This window comes from Anopheles cruzii, chromosome 2, assembly GCF_943734635.1.
Source record: "Anopheles cruzii chromosome 2, idAnoCruzAS_RS32_06, whole genome shotgun sequence".
Lineage (NCBI taxonomy): Eukaryota > Metazoa > Arthropoda > Insecta > Diptera > Culicidae > Anopheles > Anopheles cruzii.
Window position 1 is genome coordinate 6,719,394 of NC_069144.1, and position 27,082 is coordinate 6,746,475.

A 27,082-nucleotide genomic window follows, 5' to 3' on the forward strand; every position below is an offset into this window, starting at 1 on the left:
GTGAATGTAGCGTGCACGCGAAAATGGTTCGCTGCAAATTGTTAGGCCTCAGGTTGTCACTCTTCCGTTTCGCGATCGATGGTGACCGTTCTCTTAATGGAGCATCGCGAGCCAATTAAAAGGATAGAGAAGTTTACCGCCGCTGGGTAACCTTCGAAAGGGTATGGCTATATTTGAGTGTATGCTTAACTAATGCTGCACGGAGGATTGATTGAGATACATTTTCCAAAGAGATCATTCTCCAATGGAAGTTTTGTAAAATATTTAACAAACACATTTAGTCCTATTTCCTTTCTCTCAAAGAAGCGCCTTCTGCATCGAAGGGTTAGCTGGGAAAACTGTCATCAATCAGTAGAAAATAGAGACAATTGGCTCTTCGTGGCAGGGGCCCTGCGGGACACGATGAGTCTTCCCCCAGGGTAGCATTTAACGTCGACCAGCATCATCCCTCCAACCTCTCCGAGAAGTTTCGTCCGCGTCGGCCACAAGCGGGGAACGTTTTAATGAGACACCCAAACAGGAACAGGGAAGCGATGGAATGTCATTTATTGGCCACTGATTTTCAATCGCCTTCGGCGCAGTTCTTGGGTATGTGTTGGGTGACGTGGTGCACTTGCACTTGTCTCCTGTCTCGACCGATGGAAAGAAATTCTTGTAACAAAACACCGCTGTAAAGCGACAAGCGACCGACCGGCGAGCGACGAGACTCGTCCGTTGTAACTGGCTATTAAGATTTAATCGGTTTTTAATTCAGTCAATCCAAGCGGAAAGTGCGACCGTGATCGCGCGCCCGCCACGGATCGGTGTCACCAGGACAGTAGGAAATGCTTTTGTATAGGTGCATGTCCCTCCGATGATTTTTCCAGCAACATAGTGCTCAATTTCGAGCGACAAAAGAAGCAATAATTTGGTTTTGTTTCGTTAACTAAGTTCTAGGTCGAAATGTAACATGTGATATTTCCGATTTTTTTAAAAATAGTTTAACAATCTACTTTTTAAATTTCACAATTGTCTTAATCAAGTATTTATTTTAATTTACTTTTATTTATCTGATGAAAGCATCAGATAAATAAAAGTAACAAACAAAGGATAAATAAAAGTAACGAACAAAGGTTCGAACCTTTACCTCAATTTTGATTAATATCAATTTCACCGTAAAATAAAATGTTGCACACTTTACATAAAAAGTTTGGTCCATCTTTTATTGAACATATTGAGTGTTAAACTAACTTTAATCTTCTGACACGATTGTGGAATTATAAACTCTGTCTACATAACCTGCAGCTTAAAATTTGATCTTTTAAACAAATTTGCAGAAGCAATGTTTTTTTGATAAAATTTATACATTATTGACAGTTAATTGCAAAAAGCTCTTATAAATCGTTAGTTAATGGTTTATGATTAGATCAGAATGCTTAGCTTGGTTTATTGAAACCTTAATTTATTATTTAACCTAATTTATTAATATTAATTGCCCATTAATTCTTTTGAAAACTGACAATTTCCCTGAAACGAATGTTTTTAACGTAAAGATAAAAAAATACTGGAATCATTCACCATAAACAGTGTCTTCCGCCGCACACCAATACACAGGCGCGCGCACAGCATTTTGGTAGCAAATCGCATTCGCATTGGCACGTTCTCTCCCGTTCGGTTCGTTCGGTTTTATGTATCGCTAGCGGAACGGGCAGGCGCGCGCTAAGGTGGCCCGTTTGGGCTGCGTTCGTCCTTCCTTGTCTTGGGGAGCATAATGTCCAGTGAACGTGTAGTGAGGGCATTGATGCTGACAAACCCATAATAGCGCGAAGGATGCATCTCGCATGCGTCCCTTTGCCATTGGCCTCGGCCACCGGATCGCTTTCAAACAGCTGGTCCGGGCGGTCGGAATTTTTGAAGCGTCCCTTTACTTCACAAGGGACGTGCCTCTTCTCAGTTAGTGGTGTGCGTGCGTAGCCCTTGCTGCACACGTTTGTCATAAAGCTTACCATTTAATTATGATACATAGCAGTGCACAAAAAGACAGAGGCCATTTGTTTGCATTCCTGTTCGCGTTGGTGGCCAAACATGATATCGTTTCGATGATTGATGCTTTCTGGTTCCGCAACCACATTGCGTGGTGCGCATTCCGACCGAGTACGGTCGGTCGGCTCTTGAAGCGCGGTAAAAAGGCAGAGGCGCACCGCGAAACAATGCTCTGCGCGACGCCCTTTGGATGCTAAAAACACGTGCGCGCGCGCGCGCGCCATTAATTAATTGTTATTGCCTGGCTGTGATGAGCCCCGCCGCTGCCATGTGGCTTGTTAGTTTTCTTCGCCATTGCCCAGCACCGGCCACTTGCCTCGCTTTTTTTTTTCTTTCACTATGCTTTTCCGCCGTGTTGCTGTTTTCATTTTCCTTTCCACGTTGCTTGATGACCTTGCTTTTTTCTCTTCTCAGTTCCTCCTTCCGTCATTTCCCGCGCTAAGGCCTTCGAGATGAAGATGAACGCGATGAGATTGAATGCATTTTTATTCGCAAAGAAACCGGCTGCTGCTGCTGTCGTTGATGGGGGTAGCGGTAGCATTATTTGTGCCTCGGTTCAGTCAGTCATTGGGTCGGTCGGTCATGGCGAGCCAGCAGCAGCCTTCGCCGTCATGTTCCGTTATCGTTGTCGACGTAAGGGCAATCGGGTTTTGCATATTTTTCTTTTGTAATGATGGAGATGGCTTTGTTCTTTTAGCTTCTTGGCAACACGACTACATTTAGTTTGAATTGATTAGATAGGAACTTTTAAATCATGATAAATTAGCTTACCTGCCCTAAGCCCCAGAGAGAGAGACTTCTTGGACCTTCCTAGTGTTGCCTCGCCCTGGAACCGCCGTGAGCAAAATAATTAACCCCCCGAGCGACCCAAATGGGCAGGATGCTGATCACACCCTGCTGCCGCCTGCGTTCGTTCGTTGTTGTGGCTAAGAAGAAGGTGGTGGTGGCCGGCACGGCCACCGCGCCGTGACTTGATTGATCATAATTGGACCATTAATCGGATGCTGCTGCCGCTACGGCTGCGGCGGTGGCGGCTATGTGGTCCTAGGCGAGCTTTTCATGTGGAACGCGCGCGACGAAGAAAGTGTTTCGCCCGGGCCCCGGGGACGGCTAATGACGATGACGAACGACGCGCGATGCCATGATGGATTTATGGCCATCACCCGTGGTCGTATAAGAAACTGTATTATCGTTGCGAAGAAAGTTTATCCTCACGTGGTGGCGGCCGCGCGCGTTTGATCGCATTCGCCCCGTCCCCAGCAGAACCGTTTCGGACCGTGAAAGCAGATTAAGAAAGGGCAGTGAAATGAGCGAATGATTGATTTTTGCTTAATTTTTTACGAGCCCTCTAAGCTTGTTTGAGTTTGTCTTTTTAATGTTATACTGGATTGATTTTAATGCTGTATATTAATAGCAAGATACTTTTAATTTACGCGTGTGTCAGATGCAACATTTACTCAGCGTTCGCGCTCATATCTGCCGATGGTCGCAAGGATGAATTTGACCACCTGCTCTGTTGGCCATTTGCACCTTCACACATTATTCGTGCAAAGTTTTGTGGTTTCCTATTTAGAGTGTCCTGGGGGTCGTTTAGCATAACTTTGCACCCATCACGTACCCGGTCAGGAATCATTTTGTTAGAGAGGATGGTGGTTTTGCGGTTGTGTTAATTTTTGCAACGCTAATATTTGAACAATCGACAAGGCCGGACCGTTCCAAGGAGAGCATTAAAGCTCACCTATCACCCAAAAGCGTGACCAGAGTATATGCGCAAAGTAATTGCACTAAATCGCGTGGATCGTTGGGCGCGCGAGAAGAAAGAAAATGTATTCATTTGCGAAACGATACTTTGAGCCTTACTTCATTAGCCTGATGATCCCCCTAAAGGGACCCTTGAATGTGCGTGTGTGTGTTTCAGTTCCTTTCTCCTACGGGGCCTCTCTAAGCGAACTGTAATGATCCGCCGGCTGGCGAATCGAAATTATGATGATTAGAGAGAGAGGCTCACACGACGGAATCTGAACATCTCCATCAATCCGTCCCGGGTCGTAATTTGGCAAACGGTCGTCTTAATTTCATGCTCAATTTTTCATTTTCACGCGCCGAGTGAAAGCTGTCATTTTTTGGACTTTTCACCGCGCGTTTCGCGCGGGAAGCTTTTGTCACGGTTTCACGGTTCTCTCGGGATTAGCAGCGCAGGGCATCGCCGCGGCCGAGCAGAGAGAAGTTGACGAATAGCTTTCCGGAACCGCGGGGTGTTAAGATTATTGACTGCCGGATCCCCGACTTTTGACGTTTGGTAATTATTTTAAACGAGCTGCTTGCGGCTGCTGTGGGTTGGGGGATTAAAATTATGCTCTTCAAACTCTGCGCCCCGGTCGATGATGGATTTAAATAGAAAGACATGAAATGATGGCATCCATTCCCAATGTTGGCTGTGGGGGCATCCTTCAATGTCACGATCGTGACCCGGTTTTCGGTCAGCCAGTGAGCTGTGAATTATTGCCCACCCAGCACGTGTCAGGCGCGTCACGCATTCTTCATATGCTTTCAATGCCCGACCGACGGCCACCCTTTTCAACATTAAAAACAAAAGATCGACATGCGCCATTCGTCATCACCCCAAACGGAGCTTTATGGGGGAAGTGTTTGTGCTCCATTCACTCCTTTTGGATTGCTTATGGAATGCGCATTGCGATCATCACCGGAGTGTCACCGGAAATGTTGATGATCATCGTGCGATCGATTTGGTTGGTGACAATGGTTGCGCGGGGTGCAATTGTTGTTCGAAGTGTGTCGCCCGTGGCCGATGTGGGTCATTCTAGAGTCGTTCGACGAACGATGGCGCCGCACGCCTTTCCTAGAGTCCCAGATCTCCGCCATTAGACGGCAAATGGTTGCGTTCCATTAGGGTCGCAATAATTGTCCGGCGGCTAGTGGTGGCCCACGGGAAAACCCCTAGCTCTACAATGATATGAGGGTCTCAGAAAAATGATGGCTTCAATAAACATTTTATGTTAAATCTCATTGTTCGCCCCGACGCTAATGTGCATTTCCGACTAACGAGAGGCGTCGTCGTCGTTGTGGCGTCATTTGCTTGAAACAAAATCGCGCATTGCGCCAACCAACACTGACTGTATAATAAACGTCCGAGGGCGATTTATCTGAGATGAAAGTATTTAAAATGCTCATGTCCTCCTCCTTCGCGGTAGTGGTGGCTGGCACCGCAAGATTTATTGCCCAATCGTTTGGTCGGTTCCCGCGACACGGCGCTGCTCTCTAATGGTCATTCGCTTGCGCTTGCGATATTTTACTCCGGCACGCATATAAAGGACATCTTGCGCCGTTAGCGAGCGCGCCACACCTGACCGCAGCATATGGCCCCTCAGCTCCAGAGGCTGGTGCTTTGGCAAAAGTGCATTTCTTTTCCATGTACGCGATCGCGACCCCATTTCACTTGTGCGCCGCTCGCGCACACGATCAGCTGCGCGGAAATGGCGAGGCGCAAGGGCAACAAATCTCTGGCAAGTAACGAAAATGGCAATCCAGCCCCCCCTTTGGGTGGTGTCAGTTGTATTTATCTTGGATGACGTCTCGGTGGGGGTGGTGCTACCGTCCCAAGAGACCCCCGGACGGACGGCCGCGCATGGGAAAGTCCGCGCCCGTAACTTTCTCGTAACGTTTGGATCGCGCGGAGCGAGCTTTTCGATTCTTTGCCTTTCCGCGGGGGGGCGACCATCGGAAAATCCAACAATTGGCCAATTTCTCCCCCTATCTCACTCTCGCAGCAGAGGAGCTATCGGGGGCCGCGCTATCGGTTCGGAACCCGGGCGATAGGCGAAAGCCATCGACAGGAAGATTGATAGCGCGTCACCACCGGATAAAGAGTAGCACTAATGCGCCCGCGGTCTTAATGGAGTGTAAGTCGGTTTCGGTGTCGCCCCCCCCGTGGCCTTTAATGGGCTTCATCAATCGCAAATTAACCCTTCAACCCGTGTGCAACTAGTGAAAGAGATAGGGGTAAGGGTTGCCAATTTTGATGCAAAGAGCGTAGGGCCCTTCAAAATGAATATCTTCCGAAGTCCGAAACGAAGATCGAAAGGAAGCCCTTCGAGGGTTTAGATGGGAAATTAATTATGCTTTCACACAGCCCACAGTCTCTGCCTCCCTATTATATGGCCACAGGTTAATGGTTCGAGGTGTCCGAAAAAGTGCGCTTCTCTAATAACGCCCGTCGTTCGGGAAGAAAAACGTGCCACTGCTGGGGGCAGAAACGAGAATTCGCCACCGCGGAAAAGGTAGACCGCGTGGCCACACCGCCGGCGAACCCGGAGATTATTTATTTCCCGCGGCACGCGTCACCAGTCACGATTTCTTCCGTGCACCCCCCCGTGGTCGGTGGTGCGGCTTAATAAAATACCCGGTAGCCATTTGCTTTCTTTCTTGCACCACCACAGGGCGCCGCTTTACCTTTTCGACGTTTAAGACGTTCTCAGATGGATCCGTGAATGCCGCCGCATACAGATCCGTTACCTGGCCCTTGACTATCGGCAAACGGAAATACTTGTTGTGAGGCGGTGACCAGAGGGGCGGGACGGTGCTCGGCTAAGTAATCTCAGCGATTTTAATTAACGCGCCAGTCGATGCGGGATCTTTTACGGGGTTTGTTCAGTCCGTTGGACTTTGGAATTCGAAAGGTGGTTATGGTTTTTTGAGTCTAATCGGATTAAAAATATATACAAGTTATGGAACGGGAATGGCGTGGCCGTGGCTCGGTTCGGTCACGGTGTTGGTATGGTCCGTCCGATAATTTACGATTGCAATAAAATATTAGCAATTCTTGCGAGCGAACGTAATCGGCCGCCGCCGCGTATAGAGTGGGAATGTCCGGTGGCTAGTGGAGCGAACGGTAATAAAATTGTTATACTTATTGAACCACCGATTCCTGCCCGAGATTGAATCAACCTAGCTTCTTGAGCACGTTGTTGACAGTTCCGCGCCGAGTGCGGCTCGCTTTTGTAGAGATTTGCGTAAATAGGGATTTAATCTAACTGCGACCCTTTCCTGGTAAGTGTGTTGTTACAGTCAACACTCTTGTGGCCCACTCTGTTCGGAAGGCGAGAGGGGTCACATTAACCACTAAGAGAATACGCTAAGGAACCGTCACTTTCCTACTGCACACATTACTTGTGACTAGCTAGGCCTACGAATGCCCTGCCGATGATTCCGCAGAGCAGAGCTTCGGTTGGCGGCGGTGGTCTTTAATCTTTGCCCCACCAATGGAGCAATAGTCACCACCAACCAGCAGTAGCCAGCCGGGCCGGGCCGGGTTCTTCTTGGCTTACTCACTGGCTCAGACCGTGTGTAGGGAACGAGAGAAAACATTAAACAAACCCGTTGGTTCCGGTTTTTGCGAACACAACACTGATTCATTCAAGTTCAGACGAACACACACTGATCATCGATCGATTGGTGGTGGCGGGTCTGGTTCGGGAAAGGCCCCCGGTCTAAATCTGGATCATCTCTAATTGCACCCCCTGGATTATCACTTTTCACACCCTGACCTGTCCAGTCATGGTCCAAAGTACGCTACTCTACGGCTGACCTTGCACAACGATCGCTGACGAATCCTCGCGCGAGACACACCTCACGGGGCGTCGCAACCACGGTACACATAAATTCAACCTTGTGCAATAGACCGACCCCCGCCGAGAGGGTGTCACACTTAATTGAAATCACCGATTGTGATACCGCGCTACGCTACCACCGACCTTGGCTTGGCAGTACTTGAGACAATAAAAAGTGGACAAACCCCGTTTGACGCGGGGTGTGCGCTACAATTGCATCGTCGCCCGATGCATACTTCTCTGTGAAAAAAGGTGTGTGCAATGGTGCACACCGTTGCAACAACGAGCCGGCAACATATTAATTTGCTTTTACGAATACTGTTTTAGGGGTGTTCTCCCTATCGCGCACCGCCGCCAGAGGGTCGACCCGATAAACAATGGGCCATTTGGTATCGATCACGTAGACGACGATCACTTCATCTTCGTTCCGCGGGGCGCTCGTGAAGTACGTCGTCAACATTAGGCCCCCAGATTTACTCCCAAGATTAACCCATTCTATACCTGTTGGAGGTGGTGCCCATCGTGGTGGCGATCGTATCTTGATCCGTATCTCATCGCGCACAGCGCATGGGAACCGCGCTCAGCCAACAGCTAACAGAGTTTTGCAATTGACTGACGAGCCGAAGGGGCACACGATCGTCTCGACATCTTCGCGGTATCGATCGGCAGGGTGTTCTCTATGTACTTTTTTCGAGCACGATCTTCGTTGGGAAATTGAAATTCATCTTTCTCTGCTGTGTTGCTACCTCTGGGGACTAACAAACAATTTGTTCCCATCATCATCATCATCCTCTCTTCCGCAACACAGAGATATCCCACCGGTGCGGTCGCCCGGAAGCGACGGATCGGGAAATTATGATTACTAAATTGTGAAAGGCATCGCTTCTGGTTCTTTTCCTGCTCCCCACTCGATTAGCGGCGGCGGCCGCGACGTTCTTCTTCGGTCAAGATCGTGAGGTGGTGATTAGAGTTTCATCTGCCTGCATGCCTTGCTTGCCCGGTGGCCACGACTGCTCTCTTTCTCACTGGCTGTGTTTCTCAGTTTCGAAGAGAGGAGACTAGGCATTTAATGATCGGTGGTGCGTTTAGGATGCATTACATTAATCGGGAAGCAACAGTCTTCACTCCCAAGAGATGGTTCTAATAGAAGCGCTTACAAGCAGATGCTGTGCGTTGTGTGGTACGAGCGTCAAACGACAGGGATTATCGTCGTCTGCCAATCTGTCCACACGATATCTTATTACCAAAGGGTACGGGTTCTAGTGGTTAAAGTTTAATGTCTTAATCCAGCATTATGGCGCGCGTTCTGTGGCCCTGTGGCATAATCTGCTTTTTCGGGTCGATTACGTTGTTGATCCCCTTGAGCTGTTCGTCTCGGCGGTGTGTACCGTTCGCGGAAAGACTGTGGTTTACTTTTCTCCGGATTTTCCGGGCGAGATAAATCTGGCGAGGAGAGCGCGCTAGATAAATAGTGTGCTTGTTTGTGGGATGGTTACAAGAAGAATCCGGTGCCACATTCAACGCGGGGCTTGATTTATAAAGGGTGTTTATATAATGATTGGGACTGTTTCGATGTTCTTTCGGTCCGCAAATTCTAGTGAATTTCGCTGTAACCAGCTTCGCGACAGAACGTGGAAACTTTAACCGCGACGAAGGAGAACGTGGTGCGCTACGTGACGTTTAAAAAGCACAATTCTGGACATCCGGTGTTAAATCGTGCGTAACATGCATAGCAGCCCCAACGTTTAAGCTCAAAGTCAACAAGAACGGGGCGCACGTGGAGAGACCGCGACCGACCGACGGAAGTGTCGAAGGCCAAGTTCGCTATCGGAAATCGTTGCACGTTGAGCCCCCCGAGAGAGAAAACCGTAACCGTGCGCTGTGCTGTGTTGTAAGCTCCGTTGACACCACTCTCTGGCAAAGTTGGGCAATACTTTTCGAGTGCGACCACTCCGAACGGAACCGCCCTAGGCCCTAAGCTTCCGAATGAACCCGTCCATAAAGTTATGTGCGCGCGGCTACATCTCTCTGGGAGTTAACCTCTGCAACGACGGTGCCAGGGCTTCCTTTTGATCAAAGGTCCTCTCACAACGAAGACGAGGTGAAATGGCGCAGAGCTGGTCGTGACACACATTGGCGCGCTTGGGTTTCGTTGTGAACCACCAAGAAAACAATGGAACGCGGCAGAAAACGACGACGCGCCGTCGTAATAGTGCGTAATAACGGAAAACGGTAAACTTTTCTTCGACAGCAAACGTTTTAGTGTTTCTTTCGCATGGCGTCGTCCGTCTCCGAAGGTGTCGAAAGGTGGCGCACCCACCCATTTATATCAACCCGAAGAAGACGTCGAAAAGTTCGACAAAGGCGCTGCGGTGTTGGGTGGGATGAAAATCGTATTTTTCAGTCCGTGTTACGCAAAAGCCACGCCGCAGCCGCCGCGTTTGGACGACAGGAAGTGAGAAAAGGCCGCTGACGTAGAAAATCATAATTTCAATGAAAATGAAAATAATGGCGTACGGCGGCAAAAGAATTCAATCCACGGGAAGCCGCAACGGAGTGCGCCCGCCGCGGCTCTTTGGAAAGCCAAGAAACGGGCTTCGCTTTGTTTATAACGAATTTTTTTTCCTTTTTTCTCTCGCTCCCTGGAGAATTTATGCTGCACCATACACAAAGCGTCTGTTGCGAAAGCCTGTTTCGGGCCTGGGCTGGGCGTTTCGGAGTGGCGACGGCACATAATTGAAGAAATCATGTAATGCTAATGGCCCCGACGTTGGCGTCAGTACTGCGGAGGTAACAGCCATGTGACAGGTTGCAAACGACGCGCGTTTCAATCGAGTTGACATGAACAATAAACGCTGGGTTTTACATCTTTGCGCCCACGGGCCCATGATGAATTGGGCAACATACAGCTTCGATTGATCAGTAAATTGAACAGTTTACGCTTCTCATTCGGTTGCCAGTAATTTTTGTGTGCATTAATGCAATAATAATAATGTCAAATACTTTAAAATCCCCCTCGCTGTGAAAGCCACACGTTCTCGTCGTCGATTGTGTCCTCTCGAGCACGTGCCACAACACACCGCGGGTCTCTCTGCTAAACGGCTTTCGAGGCTATCGAATAACTGTAAACTTAAACGACCATTTAGGTCCGATTGAATCGAAACTCGGCGGACATTCGGCGGCTTCTCAAAGGCGTCTCTCGCGAGGCGGCGGCGTGGTCCTTCTACAAAACGTCAGAAATGTTTCGTTAGGGGAGGGACACAGCGGGGCCAGAGGTGCATTATCTGTTTAGCGTAGCGGCTGCCGCCACTTCACCACCCAAAGGGGGCCACCAATGTCCAGCAGAGCCAGCAGTCGGCAGCAGCGGCAACATAGCATCGCGTAGAAAGCTCTTTTTGCAATTCTTATGGGGAACACGTTATCCCCGAGGCATTCCTTTTTCCGTACAAAACCCGGCGCGTCCATTCCTATGTTTCGTTTGTGTACCCACGGAGCATAGCAATTGCTCATTACAGACACACTGAGTGCGCTAAAAAGAAGCATTAAAAGGGGCAAACCCACCAAACGCGCTCTATCAGACCGCAACGATCGTGCGCACGATCAGCAGAGGCATATGCGCGCTCGGAACAGCAGCAGCAGCTTGGCCGCGGCGGCACATGCGGCAACGTGTTGCAGTTGTGCAGTGACATTTGAACTCTCATTTGTTGTTCCTTTTGGACTTTCTTCCACCCAGAGACTTCCTTGTGCGGTGTTGGCGCATAAATTGTATCTTTCGCGCACCCGCGAACAATCTTGCCTAGTGGCCGGCCGGGCCTTTATTAGGTGCCTTTAGGTGAAAACGCGTGTTAACCTATAATCCGGTGTCCGGGTGCTCGCGGTTATGTGTCCTCGGGCACACCGCTCTGTGAGTTTTTGCAGTAGAGGAGCTGGAAACTATTGCCTGCCGGGACAAATAAATTGGCCGTCGCTCCGGGACCTCAGGTTAACCGTTTCGTAGCGCCGTGCCATTTTCTTCCTTATTATATGGCAACGATTGTTTTCCTTATTGGCCGCCAACAGTTGTTACATTAGTCAGCGCCAAGGTGGTGGTAGTTTGTGAGCGGTCATGAAGAACCACCCGATCGATCCGGCTTACCTATCCGGTATTACATTTATTCGAACAATTCTTTTATTGTTTTACTTTTCCTTTTGCGAATGACTCGCAAACTTCCACGAACTAGAACTGAAGCGACCCGCGTCGATCTGTCGCCGATGTTTTGAAGATAATCTCTTAATGATCGTTGTTGGAAAAGGATGAAACTTTCCCAGCCGGCGCGTCGGCGGTCGTGTGTCATCATCATCCGTGACGTGACTCATTTAGTTTGATACGCGCGGTGTCCGATGACCGCCGCATGATGCAGCACCACCGAGCAACACGTTATTAAGTTACGTTATCGCGCTGCATACCGTATGATGCAACTTTGACAATTATATTACTTTGTGCGCACGGATTGATGCCGGAGTGAACGATCTTTGTCGGAGGTGCTGCGAAAAATTATAAAAAAGTGTTATAATTTTATTCCAGTCGTTTTTTTAATACTCACGTTCAATCGCACGTTATCTGCAACGATCGCGTACGGTGCTCACTACCACCAGCACCGGTGTGAGCTTGCACATGAGATAACAATACTAGGTCTGGGTCATAGCGTTGTGGTGCGCGAAACCGCTGAGAGATTGGGTTTTCTCTAGTGTGCAAACCACAATCCGGCTCGGTAGTGTCACCACAGAGCAGCAATTCGCGTTGCTCGTGTGAAAAAGTCGCTCCAGATCGCGCCGCTGCCAACTCAACTCGCACACACCAAACGGTCACGCTGTCAGCTGATAAGCCACCTGGCGTCGCGGTATGTGTGTGTTTGCGGTGGCTCCACAAAAGAGCACGACGACGGCTAGAAACGATGATAAGCAGCCGACCGCGCGAAAGCTTGGTCGGTTCTGGTCTGGTGGTGCGCTGCTGTCTGATAGAAAGGTCTCCCACCACACACAGCAACGCGCGCGGAACACACCGTTTTGACAGAGACCGCGAAAGCGTTCTTTAGTTCGTTTTCCCAATCCCCGTCGTTCGACTCGCGAGCAGACCGTGTAAACGTAAGCAGAGAGTGCGTGAGGTTTAATTACATTCGCACGCCGTACCGTCGAATGAAATTACTTTCAACGAGTGGCCCGCGATTCGTTCGCACGGAAAGTGAAAAGTTCACCGAAGGTAAATTGTAAGTTTCGTTCCGCCGTGAGTCAGCAGCTCACACACGACAAAGCAAGCGGCCCCGGGCGAGAGAGTAGTGCATAGATTAAAACAAACAAAGCAGGCATCGCAGCCCGTAGCTCGGAGTGGATTAAATTCGCCCGTAATTGAAAGTAAGATCGATGGCGATCGAAGATCGGTCAGATTGATGTGGCGGCGTTTGCGGCGCGGCGAATGTAAACAGAAATCCGAGAGAACTCCGAGCCCCGAGGCGCCCCGAGAAGATTCGCGTTTCGTGCTCTGGTCCGCTGTGTGTGGGACTGTGTGAAATACCGTTGCAAATACCGGTTCCGGTGCGTGTGTGAGTGAGTGTGTGTGCTGTTGTCAGTAAGGTCGCGACAAAGCGAACGTAGTAAGCCGTTTTATCCTTTTTGGCACCGCGCACCGCACGAAATGTAGGCAGCCGGTCGGTGACACTCGCGTGATCCTCACGATCACGCGCGCACCTACTGTGCGTGTGCGATCCATCGTCGTCGAAAACTGGTGCTGGTCGATGACACTCAAAGCGCAACCCTCAAACGTCACAAATTATAACAATCGAAGTCAAAAGTCGGTTCAGCGTGCGCGTGTTGCTGGTGGTGAGAAGGTCGTGAAGTGTGTCGTTGCCAAGCTCCATCCATCAAATCCCTGTGCCCTGTGGTAGAGCCCTTCAACAGGTTTTCTGTTTCGTGGAAAGCGTGACACGTGTTTGATATCTGCTCTTCGTGTGTTTCGGTTGCCTAGCACCCTGACTCCTGAGATTGAAAGCTGGGGTGAAACGACACGCCGCGGGACTTTATTATCTATGCTCCCTAATTTAAATAGTGAAGATGTCTATCATCAAATGCGGGGGACCACGATGACAGCCGCCCGTGTCATTGACCGGCCCAGCGTTCAAATCTTTTCATCGTGTATCTATTTTCCCATCTCGGCCGCTGGGGTGTGACCTTCCTGTCGGATCCCCACGAGTATGGCCCGTGTGGTGTTTTTCGATTGGAGAGCGCATATCATTTCCGACGACGAAGTGGGGCCACGAACGGACACGTCGATGAACCCGGTGTGACCCGTTTCCACGTGTCAAAATGGGCGGCGGCGTCGTTGCAACGGAAAGAGTCGCCTGCACCCCCAAATCACCGGTTTGTGTTTGGGCGGGGAGATGGACAACGACTTCCACTTTGTTGGCGTGTGGAGTTCATAAACTTGTCACGCATTCTACACCCCCCGGACCATCTGGCGCACGTGAGCCCCATTTAGACACCCCCGGAAAACCACGCACCCTCTGTGTGGCGGGCGGCTCTGTCATCAAACCTACACGACATTTTTATACCTCGCGGTGAAGGAGGAGGATGGTGATCTTGCAGAAGGTCGATCAACAAAACGTATTCGGGGCCACCACGAGATAGAGAGAGATTATTAATACAACTTTTGCGTGTTGCCAGAGTATGTGTGCTTTTTTGGTGTGGAAGCGGCTGACAAACGCGGACCAGCGAGGCGGAAGCGGAACGGATGATTTTTGGAATATTTCCTGCGTGGGATGATGCAGTTGATGGCGGTGGGGAGAGTATGTGGGAGGTGCTTTTTCCAAAAACGGTGGAAGTGTCACTCTTTGGCGTTCCCATCCATCTGCCCATCCAACCTGCGCCACCAAACGCGAATTACCATGTGAATCAAATGCTAAGCACCAGATGGGTGATGGGTGACCAATAGACACACACACACAAATATGACATATATCGAACGCACGAGAGAGGATGACTCACACCGCGTGCGTGTGGTGAGGTGAACCACCCGCGTGATGATCGGTGATCAATTACGATTTGTTTGATTACGAAATTAAGGCAACCGCGTTTGGGATGGGATTTCACGTGTCCCCCCAAACCACCGGCAGCAGGGATCGGTGATTCACGATCTACAGTGTTTGGTTTATCCATAAAAACGCCCAATTTAATATTTCCGAGATTTCTCTTCATCATAATCAAGTTGGCTTTGATTTTTATTTGATTTTTGTTTTCGATTTCATTTCAGTATCGTACCGCGGCCGGTGGTGGATGTGAGGTCCTGTTAGAAAATTCATCGTTAGTAGGCGTTGGCCATCAACTCATACAGGGCGCACGCAAAGCTCTGGTATCTTCGAGCAGAATATAGCTGTCAGAAGTCAAATGCAGCATTAAAGAAATCAAGTATCCTCTGTGTGTAAAGGAGAGCGAGAGCTGGTGCGGGACAACAGAAGACTGGACGGCGGACCTCTGATCAGAGGCAGAGTCAACATTTATCGACCCAGGAGCAGCGGGTTGTAGAAAATAAAGTAATATCCCCAATAGAACCATGGTAGACTACTACAAAGTTCTGGACGTTTCCAGAACGGCCTCAGATGCCGAAATCAAAAAAGCGTAAGTAGCTGCGCTGTCGGTCGATGCGTCGTTGCGGTGATATTGATTTTGTTTCCGTTCCCTTTTTAGATACAAAAAACTAGCCCTACGATGGCATCCGGACAAAAATCCCGACAACCCGGAGGAATCAAACAAGCGGTTCAAAGAAATATCGGAAGCATACGAAGTACTCTCGGATGGTAAGTGGTTTCGTGCGTGAGATGTTTGGAAATGGCTTCTCTTGGATCGGTTATAACGAAGCAAACGATCAGCGAGGAGAGCCCATCGGAAATTCGAGTGTTTCGGAACAAAATTTATTTTGAAAAAAGGAGTGCCCTCCTAGTGAAACGATGATTATATGGCCCCTGATAACATTTCAATTTCCGTCTGTGTAGCGTACAAACGAAATATCTACGACAACCGGAGCTCGCGGAAGTTTGCCGCCGGAGGAACCACCGGTACCGGTGGTTACGGTAGTGCGGGAAGCTTCGGCACCCGGCGCAACAACTACTCTTCGTCCGCCTTTAGCAACCAAGACTATGGTCGCGGTGGGCGAAATTACGACCATCATCATCACCGCTTCGGTTCTGCTGGCACGGGTGGTCGGGACCATTGCGGTAGTCGTACGTTTTCGTTTCGAGGATTGTTTGAGACGACACCATTTTTCCGCTTCTTTGGTAAAGCTGCACTTTTCAAACCCATCCTTTTTTTCTGATCGAGCGTTATGTGCTGTTCTTCGTGCCTAATGCTTGCTGACTTGCTGTGAACTGACTCGCGGCTGTTGCCGGTTGATTTGTGCGATGATTTTTACATTGAATTTACATTTCATTAGCGAACTCTTGTGAACTAACATTTGAATCTTCGTGTGTGTGTGGCATGTTGTGACGATATCTGTGCAGTATCTGACTTTTACTGCCTTGAGCCGATGATATATAATAATGCTTTCGGTAATTAACACTATTTCTCTCGCGCTTGTGTGCGAGTGAAGCTTGTTCCAACAACCGAAATTGGATCAACTGGACCACTGAACTGAAGCATCCAAGTAGCCTGAACGAATGAAACCGATGCTCGCCAGGCAAAAGTTTCGTTCTTTGCGACTGAACTATGTGACAACTGAGTTTCCGTGCTTTAATGATGGTTTACATTTTGTTTTGAATGTAAAATCATTAACTAGTGCTTTCTAACAGACCACCCATCATTTGGCATCTTGTCATTAAATACTTTCAATTTGTCGCTCGTTAACTAACTCCAGTGTGTTGAGTTGACGAGTGTTGCTTCGAGAGTTCCCAATGCGATTGCCCCTTATGTTTCCTTTATTCATGAAATCTTACATCTTCTCCCTCTCTATCGGCCCCTCGCGTGCAACAGAAAAGAAACGGCGCGTATATGATCAGTATGGCAAGGAGGGACTGATGAACAACGGCGGATCAGATCGTTACCATCAGAGCACACGCCACCGGCGACACAATGGCAATGGTGTCGGCATGGAAGACTTTGAGTTCTTCGGCTTCCCGTTCACATTCCGCGATCCGGAGGTGGTGTTCCGAGAGTTCTTCGGTGGATCCCCGTTCGATGAGCTGTTCAGAAGTAAGTTGTCGTCACAACCATCGTGCTGGCGAAGAGCCGCTTCTTAACCCGGTCCCCCACTTCCAATTTCTTCCGACCCGTCAGTCAGCCAACCCGTACATCACAATGGGCGGCGAGCAAACGGTGCCAGCAATGGCCACCATCATCACCAACAGCGCCATTCGCACCCGCAAAACATCATCTCGTCCCCGTTCATGACCCCGTTCATGAGCATCAATCTGATGGACGATTTCTTCAACGCCGCCGACCCGATGGCGCACCGGAGTGGGGTCAGCTCGATCTCGGAGTTCAGCATGGGCGGCGGTGGTGGCCCCGTAAAGCGTACGTCTACATCCACCACCTTCGTCAATGGCAAGAAGCTGATGACCAAAAGGTAATGATCGGAGATCGGTTGTAGAATGTGTGAGTGTTTGGAATGTTTGCGATCTTAAATTTTTTCCCCCTTCTTTTTTCGCTCGCTGCAGGGTGTTTGAGAACGGCACGGAGACGATCATGTCCTACGAGAACGATGTCCTAAAATCAAAGACTGTCAATGGGGTCGCTCAAGCTATACCGTACGGCCATTAGGAATGCGAACAAGGAGAAAGACACTCTGAGAGTAAAAGCAGCAAAAAGAAATTATCCAACGGTCTCCCGTTGGGTCCCGTGTATCAGAAAGGATCGTGAAATGAAGCAAAGAATGAGCAGGAGAAGGTGATTCACACGTAAAAGTAATTAATTATGTTCTTATAGCTACGCCAAGATACACACTAGGTTTTTAGCCGATAAATAATAATGTAGATTTGATGATAATTTATGAACTGTAACCAGCGCTTATGAACAAGAAGTAAAAGAGAGAGAGGGCGTGCGACGGATAAAAGCGGAAGAAAACACAACGAGATGGACTCACAAGTGGCTGCGCGTCTGTAAATTAATTATAACACTGGGAAGAGTGAAGAAACATGAACTAGATTTGAAATGGCGGCGTGTGGCAGGTAAAGGATTCTTTGTAGAACGGGAACAGGACAGCAAGGAGCAACGGACCGAGGAGACTACAGGGCTGCCGGCAGTACGTTTGGAGAAGAGCGAAACTGAAGATGAGCGAAACTTGGTTGGTACTGATTTGTTCTAATTCTCGCATTTTCGTTAGTTGTGTACAAACTTAAGTAAACACGAAAACAACACACAGGGAAAACGAGAGATTCTATGTTATTAACAATACCCGCGAGGCGAACGTTCCTGCTTCCTGTTGATGACGCTAGATTAGCTCTGGGGTGGGTCGCGGATGTTGAAGAACATTTTTTTAATGAACCTGAACCAATCTGTAGCGGCAGCAGGAGCCGATCAAATGATAACGGGATTTTCTCGTTCTGAAAATTCCCGATTTTTCTCATTCCTTTTAAACCCTCATTGGGATGAGTGTTGAGGCGAGTTTTTGAGTTGATGAGAATGTGCTCTCAAACTGAATTTATCACCGTTTCTCAACTAATAGTGGAACTCCCTGTAGTCGTCGTTTGTAACCATTATTAATATAAGATAAGAAGAGTATAAAAATGCCACTTATCTACCAGAGGCATATGTGGTGCGATCTTCGACAACGGTAATTATGGAAGTTGCGAGCTCAACACTCTCGAAGGAGGAGCGGTAAACCATTTTATTAGCCACAAAACAGGTCATCCTCCCACAGAGAGGATCGGTCAACAAACCCTTGATCCATCACGACCCCGTCTGAGAACAGAATAGGCTAACAATGCATCAAAAACAAATACGTTACAAGAGCAAGTTGATAACAAAAACACGCAGGAGTAAGGCGGAAACAAATTTTATTAAAGTACAAGCAGAAAGGCGTTTGAAAGGCGTTGCGAAAATTAAATAATCAAACAAACAATCCAGTTCAACGAGAGCGATCGAGTAAAAACTCTACCAGGCGTTGCCGTTAAAAGTGTGCATATGATAAGGAAACGTTTCCATTAGAGCGCCGCGTGTGTGTGTTGTGCGCCGGGTCGGCGGTTTGCGTTTGGGTGGCTGTGTTTTGTATTCTCTCCGCACCGCGATCGTCGTTGTGCGTGTGTCTAACGTTAATCAGTCAGTAGGTCTCTCTAGAACAAGGGAAAAACTCTAGAAGTCGAATGTTTAGATAAGACCAATCCAAGGGGGGTATCTTAGCGACCAACCCAAGGGGGGTATCGTGTCAAAGTCCTGCTGGTTGCGCGAGAGCACAGATTGCGGTCGCGATTTCTAGCGCGATCCTTACACGCGCGGTTACCTTCTTTAAGGCATTCCCCCCACTGACGGCCAAGGTAGATCGTTATTAGGCGCCCCTCGTGAGACTGCCCTTTTCCTCGTTCCCGTGTCTCTCCTGGTCAGTTGAATTAGAAAACCACTTTGACTGCCTCTGCCCCGCTGTTTTCTTTTCGTGCTCGCGAGAAGCGGTGCACCGGCGGCACCAGAACTGTAAAGTATGTTTATAAATGTTTTATTTTTGGTTTCTTTCGTTGTTTAAATGTATTCGTTTCGGTTTTAAGGTTCTCTCGCTAGAGGATTTCGCTTACTCGTTTAAGTAAACCTACACGACGCGGCGCGCGTGTTACCCCACTACTAGCCGATGAAGAGACCACGCATAGACCGAGGAAAGAAGCAAAAAAATAGATAATGAAATGAAAGTAGAAATCAATTTTTACGACAAACAACCGAGTAGTACATAATAATGAATGAGGTTCTGAGAATGTGGTCTTTTCTTTTAGTTCGGTATATCGATACACGTAGTCGCAAAGGCACTCAATTAAAGCACCTCCTAAACGTGAAACATTGTGAGTTAAGCAGAACTAAACTACACAGCGAACTTAAGTAATTAGAGTTGAATACAAATGAAAAAACGGAAGTTTCACTGAATGTTTCCTGTGTTCTCCCAATTTCCTGTTTTCTCCGAACGGAGGACGATCGAAAGAGAAACGGGCGACGTAAAGTTGTAATACAAAATTGCAACCCACACTAACCTTAATCACCAAGCAGAGAGTCCGCGGCAGAACGACGAACGGCTAAACAACGATAGGCAAAGTGTGCGCGAATAAGCAGCATAAATAAAAGGCAACATAAAAAATGTCGGATTTTTCTATTGTGCTTCCCCAGGGAAGAAGGGTAGATCACACCCAGTGACATTTTTTCCAGGTTCAACCCGCCAACGAGAGCACCAGAGTAAACAATATTTGTTCGTTTCACAGCTGCTCGTTTTCGTTTATTTCTCTAGACATTGCTAATCTTACAGGCGAAAATTCGATTATCAGTATTTACCAGCATTTTTCGGTTTTGTTATGTATAATTACAATCGTTCTTCGACGGAACGGCGGCACCTTTTATCTGTACCGCGCACTTCCTTCTTCCAGTGCGCGGCGTCGTAGCAAATAAAAAAATCAAACAACACACGACGCGGGGGGAGACACATTAAATTACATCTTAGGAAAGAATAATAAAGAAGTTCGTCACAATCAATCAACAGTCAGGAGGGCCGCCGTCGGCCAAATAACAGTCCGGTGTTCTAATCTCCAACGCGCCCAACTCATCACATCTGCCTGCGGTCGTCCTTGGCCATCGTGACCGGGACGTGCCGGGCAGGTTCGGGCGCGTTGCGTTCCCCACTTTCTAGTAAACGAGTAGTAAAAAACGTCTTTTTCTCTATCTCTGCACTACAGTGTGTTGTGAAGACTTTTCTCCTCCTCAGTTTTTGGTCGGCGCCATTTCAGAAGATAATCGTGTGCAATATCATCCGCCGCTGGACGCGTGAGGAGGGCGGTTCAAGCGATCCCATGTGTCGTGAACCGCCGTGGCCCGCCTAATGGAACGCGTGAGGATCTATGATCTTTGCGCGTAAGACGTATTCGCGGACCTTCGCTTGGAAGCGGTCCTTATCTTTGGAGTACTGTTCGGCAGCCTCGATATTGAGCGGATCGTCGAAGTTGAGCAGGTCCTGCGGACGGAGAAGAATCGAAACGATCGACGATCAAATGCGGGACACTACTAAGCTAAGGTATGTATGATCCACCATGCTCTTCGCATTAGGGCGTCGCTTTCGGTGACCATCGAAAAATGATCAAAGTAAGCACATCATTATTTGCAACCGAAAACGAAGGAAAAAGAGAAATTACGCACGGTAAAGAGTGAGTTGAGTCCCCAAATGACGTCCTTGAGCCGCCGCGTCGGTGCCCAGCCTAGGCCGTCGATGGAGTTGAGCCGTAGCAGCGAAAGGCAGATATCACCGTCGACGGAGATGTTGGGGTGCCATAGTTTCGTGAGACACTTGACTTTCGGGGGCTGCAATAGAATAGAGCCGCGCAATGAGAAACTAGACAAAGGCAAATCGTTGAAGCTCACTTACGGCCATATTGTACTCTTCGGGTACTAGCACGCTGAACTTGAAGCGGCCACCGCACCAGAAACCCTCGTTCGGAGTGATCGCTAGCGTGAACTCGCTCAGCACGTTCGGATCGTGAAACGTAACTTTGCAGGTGGTGGGTAGATTCTGTTCCAGCTCCTGGACCTCCTTAACCAGCAGGAACTCCCGGATCGATATCCGCTTCGGGGCGTCCGCCAGCGGACCGTTCCCGGTGGTGGTCGCTCCGGAACCGCCGTTGCTGCCTGCTCCCGCCGTCCCGCCACTGTTCGATTCTTTCTTCTTCCGAGCGAGGGTGATCATTCTCTCGTGGCTTGTTAGGTGAGCTGCGTTACGAGCACCGTCCCCGTCCCGGTGGTCAGCTGATCGCCGTTTTGCTTTGGCTCGTCGTGGTCGTCGTTGTTCCGAATCGCCACCGTAAACCTGCTACACCACCGCCTACCGCCTCGCTTCCGCCTTTTTGCTGTTTCGTGTTAAAGTAAATCCAACATTCTCAAAACACTTTGTTGCCACTTAGACCTTTAGACCTTTCGGGTGGGGGCAGGAGGGCGGCGCGGGATCTTGGGAATTACTATTTTCTTTCGTTCGTTGCGCGAGCGAATGTTTTCGTTTCTTGCTTTTGGCGTATAAAATGTCACTTTTAGCGACAAAGATTTTTTTTTCCTCTTTTAGCGACAAAGTTCACTCGACATTGGGCTAATTTCACTCACCACCTAGCAGATTTGAAATATTTCATTTTCAAACGCGAAATTTTTCCATTTCAACCATTTTGTAAGCTTTTCATTCAAAAGCAGTGACATTCAAAATGACCAGTTTTCTGCAATTGCTATGCAACGATCGAAACATAAATTTCGATTGTACGATTTAAAATCGTAGAAAAATTATCTTAGAAATTAGAGTCATGTTTGTACGCTTTTGAAATTTCATCTCTTGTACGAAAACTTGTGTTTCCAAGTATCACAAAAATCGGTTGAACTCTTCTGGTAAACGGCTTCGTAATACGAAGATTATCACAGGATTTTATTTATACGTCGTCCAGAACACTTTTGCCATAGCCAGCATGGTTTGTTTTCAACCAGCATTAATTGCCCTTGTCTTATATTACTTTATGTAATTAAGAAGTTAATGAGTCGTCACAATGTCGCTTTCGCAATGAGCAAGGTACTTTTGGGCAAGAAAGGTAGAGCTTTCTCTCGATGACTGTGAACAAGCGGTAATGCCGCTTTATTGAAGCTAGAAGTTTTGGCAGTTTGTGAAATAAATAGAATAAAATCATAGTGAGCAATATGTATGGAATATATTATATTTCATGTAACATTTTTGTGATCAATCATCAACGCTATGCAAAAGCAGATGACGTATGCGATGAGTGCCGCATCAGTTTGTTTGGTAGCGAAGGATATTCGGCTTGCAATTAGGTGCAGATTTACATAAAACTGCACAAAGCGTTCTTGAAGTGTACACGAATGACTGTACAAAAATTTTTGTCTAACTTTGTTTGTAAATAGTCTATTCAGCATGTAATTTTGTGCGACACCGCTTGCGTTTCTAGGTGGCGTCTATGGAACTCACATCCAGTTAGTCGGATCATTAAAATGGATTTATTGGCTTATTAGCTCAAGTAATTCCATAACTATGCTGACTATAACCTTTCGCATAACTATTGGAAACATTGTAAAGTAATTGAAATGTTATTATTGGCCAAAAAGTTAGTATATTTGACGAAAAGTAAATCCCCTATTCTGCGTCAGCGAAGATGAGTTACACGACGGCGAAGGTACCGATGGGTCCAGGAGCATGTTTTTAAATCAAATTTTTAGATACTAGATATGCCTTTGATCGCCTGATATACGTGCTAATTACAAAACAGAGGTCCTGAAGATACGGAAAAGCAATATTAATGCTTGTCTTGAATAATTGGTTTATGAAAAAATCACAATTTAACTCGTGACAAAGCACCGAAAACGCACAATTTTCGGATTCCGAGAGAAATTAAGCAGCCTGAATCGGTCTGTAGGCTATAATAAAGGGTGTTTTTCGATAGATACATGTATAGAGTACTTGATTCAATCAGCGTTCGGGCTCCGGTGGAGCAAACTAGTAAAATATTTCCGAAAATACAAAACTCTATTTTGCATGGCGTATAGAAAAGACAGCATAAAATTTGGCGGCAGCTTTCGAGTTTGTTCTAATTTGAGAGATGAAAGTTGAGGCACCCTACCGATTTTGACATTTCGTTACAACTGTGTGTGTAAACAAACGTTTCAAGCGCCAAAAGCATCAAGTAATCAAGTAAGCATGGCAGATACCGTAGCAACTGAAGCACCAGCCGCAGCCTCCGCTGCCTCGCCAGCGGTGGTGGCCAAATCTCCGAAAAAGCCGAAGGCCGCCGCAGGACCCAAGAAGCCGAAACAGCCAGCGGCCCATCCGCCGGTGAACGACATGATCTTTGCCGCGATTAAGGCTCTGAACGAGCGCAACGGATCTTCGGTGCAGGCGATCAAGAAGTACGTAGCAGCCAACTACAAGGCCGACGTGACAAAGCTGGCCACCTTCATGAAGAAGGCCCTGAAGAGCGGAGTGACCAGCGGCAAGCTTGTGCAAACCAAGGGAACCGGAGCGTCGGGCTCGTTCAAACTGTCAGCGTCCGCCAAGAAGCCCCCGGTAGAGAAGAAAAAGAAGGTTGAGGCCCCGAAGAAGTCTGTCTCTGCTGCCGACAAGAAGAAGAAAACGGTGGCCAAGAAGGCAGCCGGAGATAAGAAGCCAAAGAAGGTGGTGAAGAAGGCAGAGGCTGGCGCAACCAAGAAGCCAAAGGCTGCCGCAGTAGCCACGAAGAAACCAAAGGCAGCCGCCGCCAAGAAACCGAAAGCGGCGGCCGAAGGAGCCAAGAAAGCCGCCAAAAAACCAGCAACTCCCAAGCAGAAGGCTACCAAGCCATCGAAGGCAGCTGCAGCGAAGCCAAAGACGCCCAAGCCGAAGAAGGCCGCTGCTCCCGCCAAGAAACCAGCTGCCAAGAAGGCCGCCCCAGCCAAGAAGTAAGGCGTTGGCCTCATGGAACATCCGCTCAGGATGCGTACAGCAAACTGCAAACAGTCCTTTTCAGGACTACCAATTTTTCTCTAAAAGAGCTTTTTCATATTTCTTCGAGGGTTGGGATTTTTGGGTATTTGTTGCGAAGTACATGCCACTTGGACGACAGTGCGACCACGAACATGTACAGAAACATTTTTAAACGACAATCATTACCTATCACGACGGATGTACCTAAAACAAGCGACTAAGGACTCCTATACAACCTGCAGCTAGTGTGCTTGGCCTGAAAAGCCTTTCCCGATGGATTCCACCTATTTACAGTACCTCTGCACCTTTTTCGGAAAACGATTGCTAAAAAGGGGTAAGAAATTGAATGTATTTGGGAACGACTGTGCCATACGTAACGCCTATACGTAACGTCCAAACGGTTTTCGAGAAAATCGAACCAAATTCGACAGATCGGAGTTTTGGGGAAGGGGAAATGTTCTGGTGAATGTTAGAAACCCCTCCCCTCTTTACAAAGGGGGTGGGAAGGAAAACTGAAGGAATACGTTACCGGGAAGCCCGATCGTCTGAAAAGTAGGAGTAACGGAAAATGCAAAGGGAAGCTGATCGGATACGTCACCAAAAAGTTCTCTGAAACGCCTCCGAATCGAGAAATAAGGATGAAATGAGGCGCAGCGACGCGCGCCGGGAACAGCTAGTTTGAAATAAGTATTCAACTCGAGAAAAATATAGATTTTCTTTAATAAGATTCCAATATTTATTAGTTCACTGCGGTTTTTGGTTTGTCGCGGCTCTCGTCACCGTTTCCGTTCTCTACCAACTCTCTCTCTGCAATCCGCCATTTATTCTTTCCGTAACATTAGTTTAGCGCACAGTTTTGGGCAAATTCGAACCACGTTTCGTAGAATATGGAACTTGGCGCAATCCGTGGTTTCGCCGATTCGAGTGCCAGTACCCGTTGTGTGGAAACTGCTGGCCTTATCGCGTTAGAAGCGGCATTAAAGTGCGTATTTTCTCCATTACTGATTGAGGCGTTTTCCTCAAAATCTCTTTAAATAAGGTAACAAGAAAACAAAAAGAAAACCAAAAGCGATATTCTGTAAAACACAAATGGAAAAGTGGAATATAACGAAACAGATTAGAACGTAAAACAAGTTTAGGGTAATCTCAGCTTGTTTGATAAATCTCTGTTCAGCTTGATATGGTTATTGTGTGTGTGTCTGTGTGTATGTGTTTGTCTTTGATTCCGCAAATGTTCAGCAACATCCTTTTAACGCCTTTCTTCCGTCCTTGATTTAACTCTGCATTACTTTACAACCTTTTCTGCCCAACCCACAGAACACAGAGAACACTGCTACCTCTGCAAACAGATCACTAGTACAGAACAAACGTATTTACAAGTGTGTTCAGAGTGTTACACTTTTCTACTGCCTGGAGCGTGTGTGTGTGTTTGGGTGTTTTGCAACCAACTGCTGCTACGATGGCTACACGAAATGTTTCTACAGTTACACAATAAAAACACCGATCCACAATCGGCATCGTCCACGAAGCAAACGGCAAAAGTGTGTGGCCACAACACACATTCAGAGAGAAACTATTACAACGTCCAACACTCTCTAAGGCTTGTGCGCCGCAAAACTGTAAAAGCTTGGGTGACTCTCGCCTGTGGGAGAGAGTTTAGAAAAATAGAAATCCGTAAATAGTTTGTTATCAAACGATATGAACGATAGATACGGTCGCGTATCGTCGTTACTTGTTTCTCACGGTGCGGCTGCTGTGGGATGGCATATTGTTTCAACCTGGGGTGGAACGCGGGGTGGTGTTCCCAGCGCCACTCACTATTGTTATTATTATTAGGTTCGTTTAGAATTCGGACGCGCGCGTCCTTAATCCTGTGTGGAAGCTTTCCTATCAGCTTCCTCTATTTGACGTTTCGTCACGTGTACTTCCTCCTAAATAATCCATATGTCGGGCATTTTCGGTTTGACCACTCAAAAGAGGAAGTAGTAGTAGTAGTAGCAGCAGTAGTTTCGGGTCCGAAAGAACGAAGGAAACGCGGTTCGGTTGTGAGTTAAAAACGAGCACAAAACAACGACACGGTGAGGACGCAATAGACAATTATTTCTTCTAAAGGCCACTTTTGTCAATCAGCCTAACGTTTTTTATGTGTGTTAATATTTATACTCCCCTTTCTTTTTGCCTGTCTGTGTTTCTGTTTTGCTGTTATTTTTTGCATCATATTCTATAAGAGCATTCTTTATTTTTATTAGCACTTTTTAGCTTTTTTCTCTCTTTCTCTAAACAAATTTCTAAACACAGTTTGCTCGAGAACACAAGCTAATACGCTCCTAAACGTTCTTTCCTCGCTCTCAAATGAGCGCCAACACAGAGAACCGCTGCTACTGTTTTTGTCTACTATTTCTTTTTTGTTACTCCTAACCCAATCTATTGTTTGCGGTCGAATTTAGTTCTTTAGCTCTAATAATTAATACATAGCATAACGATCCGGCTCTGCTTCCGGCTTCGGGCTACTTTCGTACTTTGTTTGCAACTTCTTCGGACTATCACGGTCGTCATCGTGTCATCTGTGGCGTGTGTGTTTAAAGTTTTAATCTTCATTCATTTTCAGTTAGTGTTTGGGGTTTGGGAGAATGGCTCTAAATGAGGAACTCTTGTGTTCTTCACCAACACATTCATTCGATTCACGCGCACTCGTTATCACAATTCACACACAGACTCCTTCTTCTTGTCGGGGGCACTTGTTACATTTGCGGTTTAAATGATGGAAATGGTTAAACAAAAACCGGTAAACAAT

The 27,082-nt window shown here is 47.7% G+C and overlaps 3 protein-coding genes and 1 non-coding gene across 5 annotated transcripts; 3 read left to right on the forward strand and 1 right to left on the reverse strand.

Moving 5' to 3' along the window:
* Positions 1-1,726: 1,726 nt before the first annotated feature.
* LOC128269526 (U4atac minor spliceosomal RNA) lies at positions 1,727-1,898 on the forward strand. The gene has a single exon (XR_008269196.1). It is a non-coding gene; the product is annotated as a U4atac minor spliceosomal RNA (small nuclear RNA).
* Positions 1,899-15,224: 13,326 nt separating this feature from the next.
* LOC128277857 (dnaJ homolog subfamily B member 6) lies at positions 15,225-17,460 on the forward strand. 2 transcript variants are annotated; one of them, XM_053016441.1, is made up of 6 exons: positions 15,225-15,296; positions 15,366-15,475; positions 15,671-15,952; positions 16,644-16,862; positions 16,947-17,235; positions 17,327-17,460. In XM_053016441.1, the coding sequence occupies exons 1-6, from the start codon at positions 15,232-15,234 to the stop codon at positions 17,427-17,429; spliced, it is 1,068 nt and encodes a 355-aa protein (XP_052872401.1). In that variant the 5' UTR covers positions 15,225-15,231; the 3' UTR covers positions 17,430-17,460. The 2 variants fall into 2 exon arrangements, with proteins under 2 accessions (XP_052872401.1, XP_052872402.1); XM_053016442.1 differs by lacking the exon at positions 15,671-15,952.
* Positions 17,461-20,061: 2,601 nt separating this feature from the next.
* LOC128278361 (NEDD8-conjugating enzyme UBE2F-like) lies at positions 20,062-21,825 on the reverse strand. The gene is made up of 3 exons (XM_053017079.1): positions 21,214-21,825; positions 20,988-21,149; positions 20,062-20,805 (listed from the first exon to the last, which is right to left on the reverse strand). Exons 1-3 carry the CDS (start codon positions 21,529-21,531, stop codon positions 20,671-20,673), a joined length of 615 nt encoding a protein of 204 aa, XP_052873039.1. The 5' UTR covers positions 21,532-21,825; the 3' UTR covers positions 20,062-20,670.
* A 1,701-nt stretch (positions 21,826-23,526) lies between these two features.
* Positions 23,527-24,267, forward strand: LOC128277673 (histone H1B-like). The gene has a single exon (XM_053016168.1). The coding sequence runs from the start codon at positions 23,527-23,529 to the stop codon at positions 24,265-24,267; it is 741 nt and encodes a 246-aa protein (XP_052872128.1).
* The last annotated feature ends 2,815 nt before the right edge of the window (positions 24,268-27,082 follow it).